Below are 5,254 nucleotides of genomic sequence, written 5' to 3' on the forward strand. Positions count from 1 at the left end.
TGTGATCTCCCAGGGAAGTGTTTAAAAATTTGGTCTAGAGTGGTATTCCAGTCTGATAAGACATGAGTATGTGTGGTGGGGCTGCAGATGTAGGGCGGTGGGCCCTGTAGAAACCTTGGCTCTGGCTCAGCCGGAACCAGGGCTGACAAGGCTGAGAAATGCAAGCAGGGCTGGGCTGGGCGTGACCAGGCTGGGGCCTCAGGACTTGGCTCTCTGTCTTTTCTGCCCTTTTCTCACAATACTCATTGTCCATCCCAGGTCAAAATGGTTGATAAAAATTGCCTTTTTTTTTTTTTTTCATTTTTTCCCTTGGTTCACAGAGTACAACTGCTGCGGTATTATACAACAAAAGAACAAACTGATATCTTAGTTATTTTTCTGAACAATGGAGATCCTCTCTTTGACTGGGTGAAGGAGGGGAGAGTGAGAGCCAAGATGTCCCCAGGTCTTATCTCAGTTCGCTGTGGGAGGCGAAGACAGAATCATCCAAGGACACCAACCTCCTGAGGACACCCAGAACCTGTGGGTTCTGAAGAAGCAGCTTTCAAAGCTAGTGGCAGAGGGTAGCTCCTCTCCTGACTGTGGCTTGCACTGGCCTTGAGAGTATAGGGCAGAAGGATGGCAGATGAGTGACTCCGCATCCAGAGCTGCCTCCCTTTAATCCAGGATCCTGCCCTTCCTGTCCTGCAGGAGTGCCTGTTGGTCGCCAGTGTGGGGTGAGACAAGTTCGTCCCACAGGGCTGTCTGAGCAGATGAGATTAAGGCCTGGGTCTCTGTTCAGTTAACTCCTGTGGGCACAGGGGCTGGGAAGAGCAAAAGCAGGGGTGCCTACAGTCAGCACCATGCTGGGCCTGCCGTGGAGGGGAGCTCTGCCTTGGGTGCTGCTGCTGCTTCTCTTAGGCTTCCAGCTCCCGCTGATCCATGCCTGGCATTTCCACGAGCAAAGGGACTGTGACGAATACAATGTCATGGCTCGTTACCTCCCTGCCACAGTGGAGTTTGCCGTGCACACATTCAACCAACAGAGCAAGGACCATTATGCCTACAGACTGGTGCACATCTTGAATTCCTGGAAGGAGCAGGTTGGTGACCACATACCCTCCTGCCCTGGCATCTGGTATATGCTGCTTAGTAAAAATGGGAGTGGGGTGGGAGTGGAGGGTCTTATTGAAGAGTCTTGTTCACCAATTGTAGTCCATACTTAAGAAAATACAAGGTAATTTAGTTAATTTTTGATTTTGAAAACATCTAAGTTTAGAAATTTTTAATAATTTGATGCTAATCGACTCTCACGCAAAACATATTGTTTAATCTTCATCTTTTTATGACATTATTTAACTGAAGAATGACTCCAAAATGAGGACTACCAAGACAATGAAGATACAGAATAAGGAAAAGGGCTGAACAGGAAATGTGAATAGAGAGAAATTGAGAAATATTTCCAAAAAATGTAATAAAAAGGAGACAATTTAAAAAATAAAAATTTAAAAAGAGAACAGTAAGGGTTCAGGAGTTATTGCTTATTAGAAACCCCTACCAGTCCCGAAAGACCTCTGGGTGGTCAGTTCCTCTTTGCTGATTTCCACCGTCTCTGGGCTCCTTGGTGTGTCTGCACTTAATAAACTGAAGGTTGTTTTACACTCTTCCTCAGACCACAGGTCTTAATCTTAAATGTTCTCCTTTTAATGAAGTCACTACAGAATGCAATCAGGAATGCACTGTTCATCTGTGCTGCAGGCATGAACAATGAAAATAGTCACCAAGAAGAGGACTTTTTTTTTTTTTTTTTTTTTTTTTTTTTTTTTGAGATGGAGTCTAGCCCTGTCGCTAGGGCTGGAATGCAGTGGCACCATCTCTGCTCAATGCAAGATCCACCTCCCGGGTTCAAGTGATTCTCCTGCCTCAGCCTCCTGAATAGCTGGGATTACAGGCACCCGCTACATGCCCGGCTAATTTTTTGTATTTTTGGTAGAGACAGGGTTTTACTATGTTGGTCAGGCTGGTCTTGAATTCCTGACCTCATGATCCACCCGCCTCGGCCTCCCAGAGTGCTGGGATTACAGGCATGAGCCACCGTGCCCAGCTAAGTAGAGGACTTCTAGTTGGGTGGAGAGGCAAAAATGCTCTTTCTCCCTCATTATTGAAACGCTGCAAGAAGAGCAAAAGGACCCCAACCCTGCACTGAGCTTAAGCCTCTGGAAAGACCCTGTGCAAGGCCCTGGCTGATTCTCTGACCCCTGCTCTCTGGGCTGGAGTCTGCCACATGGGTTCTTGGATGTGACAATTCTAGAGTCAGTTTTGGAGTTGGGGAAATGGACAGACAGGTAGAAAGGAGATTGAATGAAGTGAAACTGAATGGAGTGAGAAGAAGAGCAAGGTGCACTTTGCAATAGGGCAGATGGTGTCTCCTTTCCTTCTTCTCTTCTCTCTTTTTTCTTTTCTTTTCTTTTTTCTTTTCTTTCTGAGATAGAGTCTCACACTGTTGACCAGGCTGGAGTGCAATTGTGCGATCTCAGCTCACTGCAACCTCTGCCTCCCGAGTTCAAAGGATTCTCCTGCCTCAGCCTCCCTCCTGAGTAGCTGGGATTGCAGGCACCTGCTACCATGTCCAGTTAACTTTCGTATTTTTAGTAGAGATGGGGTTTCACCATGTTTGCCAGGCTGGTCACGAACTCCTGACCTCGTGATCCACCCGCCCCCAGCTTCCAAAAGTGTTGAGATTACAGGTGTGAGCCACCACTCCCGATCCCAGATGGTGTTTCTTGAAGCCATTTTCCCAAGGATGTGTGCCTGTGTGTAGTGGGAGTGCTGGGTGGCATTCCTGCTTTTTTTTTTTTTTTTTTTTTTTTTTTCTGGAGGTCAGGGAAGGTTTGACAACACGCTGTAGATGAGGCTCCCTCTGTCCCAGGGCTGAGGTTACCCTGAAAGCTCTTGGAGAGCCAACACCCTCCCCAGGGACATAGCACCATCCTCTGGAAATGCAGCTGCAGGTTCAGACACTGACTGAGAGTGAAGCTGGGGTCTCACCATGGGAGACTGGGAAGTGCATCAGGAAACAGGGATACATTCATGGGTTATGACTCAGCCTATGTATGCCTTGGGGCCACCATGCCCATCCACTTTTTGCTCTTAACTCCCCAATCTAAGGAAGATCTCCTGACGCCAGGCCCATGGACGAGCTCCCTAATGGAGAAGAGTGTTGGGACTTCTCCCACACAAATGACATCTTCACCAGCAGCTACTTAGGGGCAACAAGGAGGGCATGATCACATTAATCTCTCTGTGTGCAATAGGTGGAGTCCAAGACCGTACTCTCAATGGAGCTACTGCTGGGGAGAACCAGGTGTGGGAAGTTTGAAGATGACATTGACAACTGCCCTTTTCAAGAGAGCCCAGAGCTGAACGATGTAAGAAGAGACACCAGCTTCCCTCCTGGGCACTGCTGTGGATACCATATGGGGTGTGGTGTGGGCACGGGTGCAGCTGACAAAGAGACTTAGAGGAGTGAGCCCATAGCAGCCTCTACCAGGTTGCCCGGCTTGTGCCTTAGTGGGGAGCACAGACAGGCAGGCAGCCAGGGGTCCACTTACAGGCTCCTGGCCAATCTGAGTTTTCTGACTCTGCCCTGTCACGCCACGGCAGCTGCCTGCATCCAGGGCACATTGGCCTTCAGACTCCTCTTTCCCCCTGGGGTCCCAGTCTCTTGGGTCCAGTAAGAAGCTGTCCCCTCTCTGCTCTTCCTTCTCTGCCTTCTGGAAGAACCTGGGATCTGACATCACCTCTGTCTGTGTTTTCAGGGTGTCCCTACCCTCCCCTAGACCCAAAAGTGGTGGAGGCTGAGAAGGAGCCCCACTACCCTCCTCCCAGGCCTGGCCAGGGCCCTTCTGAGCTGCAGCACCTGCTCTAGGGGACAAGCTCCAAGTAAAGCCTGGCTCTGGGAAAACTCTTCCTATGCTTAATCAACTCCTTTATTGTGATATTAACAAACGGGTAGCTAATTGCTTAAATCTGGGAACTGCTTCCACTGGGACAACACATTCTCCCGATGCTCTTAGGTGCAGGGATCACACCAGGACAGCCCGGGGTTCCCCTGAGGGCCACTGCTAGGGAGTGGGACACATGGCACGACTGCCCCTGGGTCAGAAGAGAGCTGCAGTTCAGCTCAAACCTCCAGAACAGCCCAGGACTCAGGCTTGGGGGCAGCACCTGATGACCAGAGCCCCTGTCTTCCCACTGCTTGACCTGGGAAAGGGCAATGTGGAGAGGAAGCCATTGTTCAGAGCTTGAGCCAGGAGCTTCCTGAGCCTCCCTGACCCATTGTCCCCTCCTGTGCTTGTTCTCTCAGACTTTCACCTGCTTCTTCACCATCAGCACCAGACCCTGGAGGACATACTTCAGCCTCCTGAACAAGACCTGCTTGGAGGGATTCCACTAAGTGAAACCTACTCACAGGACTGGCCATGTGCTGCTCCCACATGCCGTGGACATCAGCACTTCTCTTCTGACGACTCTTCAGTGGCTGTACAGCTTTGTACTTGTTTGTTATCCTATTTTGCATGTGTTTGAGATCTTAGACCAGCGTTTTAGAAAATACACACATCTTGAGCCTAATCATGTAGTATAGATCATTAAACATCAGCATGCTAAGAAACTTTGTGTGCTATAGTTCTTGATAAAAGGGGCTGGGTGTTCGATGGAGTTATTCTCAGCAGGGCAAACAAGTACGATCTGGGTAGGTGGACTCCTGAGCCAGCTCCAGGTGGCACAAGTGATACATCTGAACTACTGTCTCAGGGCTCACAGCCAATAACCCATATGGCCAGAGGTGCAATGACTCTCTCCTCTCAGGCACCTCATGTGCTTGGATGAGCTCAGACATGGCCTTGGGCTCCCTTGGTCTTGTGGCCTCTGTTCTTGAAGTGTGGCTCAATAACTTTCCTGATCCGTGGCACATTGGTGGGTGGAAGAAAGACTTCTAGGCTCACCCTCGTAAAATGGTCCTGACGCGTGAGGCAGCAGCAGCATCTTTGAAAAATCTCTTAGAAATGTTGAACCTCAGGGTCTACCCGCCTTTGGAAACTAAGTCTGCATTCTCGCAAATCCACAGGGGTTCATGAACCTGGATAACAATATAAGAAACATGAAAGAGCAGCATCAAGTAGCATGGAAGTTACATAAGATATAAAGGTATAGGATTTGTTCAAGAAAGAAATCAAGACCAAGCTACTTTCCCCCAGAGGGGAGAGATTTTCCA

General features: G+C 49.2%; 1 protein-coding gene across 1 annotated transcript; it reads left to right on the forward strand.

Annotated features, from left to right (window-relative positions):
* The first annotated feature begins 547 nt into the window (after positions 1-547).
* LOC105486747 (cystatin-9-like) lies at positions 548-4,651 on the forward strand. The gene is made up of 3 exons (XM_011749796.3): positions 548-1,082; positions 3,294-3,407; positions 4,346-4,651. The coding sequence occupies exons 1-3, from the start codon at positions 843-845 to the stop codon at positions 4,433-4,435; spliced, it is 444 nt and encodes a 147-aa protein (XP_011748098.1). The 5' UTR covers positions 548-842; the 3' UTR covers positions 4,436-4,651.
* Positions 4,652-5,254: the final 603 nt, after the last annotated feature.

The sequence above is a fragment of the Macaca nemestrina genome, chromosome 15, assembly GCF_043159975.1.
Source record: "Macaca nemestrina isolate mMacNem1 chromosome 15, mMacNem.hap1, whole genome shotgun sequence".
In the NCBI taxonomy this organism is placed as follows: Eukaryota; Metazoa; Chordata; class Mammalia; order Primates; family Cercopithecidae; genus Macaca; species Macaca nemestrina.

Excerpts from the sequence above, each read along its gene's own strand:
- LOC105486747 (XM_011749796.3), top strand. The coding sequence starts at position 843 with ATGCTGGGCCTGCCGTGGAGGGGAGCTCTGCCTTGGGTGCTGCTGCTG. Across the intron at positions 1,083-3,293 it reads TGAATTCCTGGAAGGAGCAG|GTGGAGTCCAAGACCGTACT; the intron begins GTTGGTGACCAC and ends TGTGTGCAATAG. Across the intron at positions 3,408-4,345 it reads AGAGCCCAGAGCTGAACGAT|ACTTTCACCTGCTTCTTCAC; the intron begins GTAAGAAGAGAC and ends TTGTTCTCTCAG.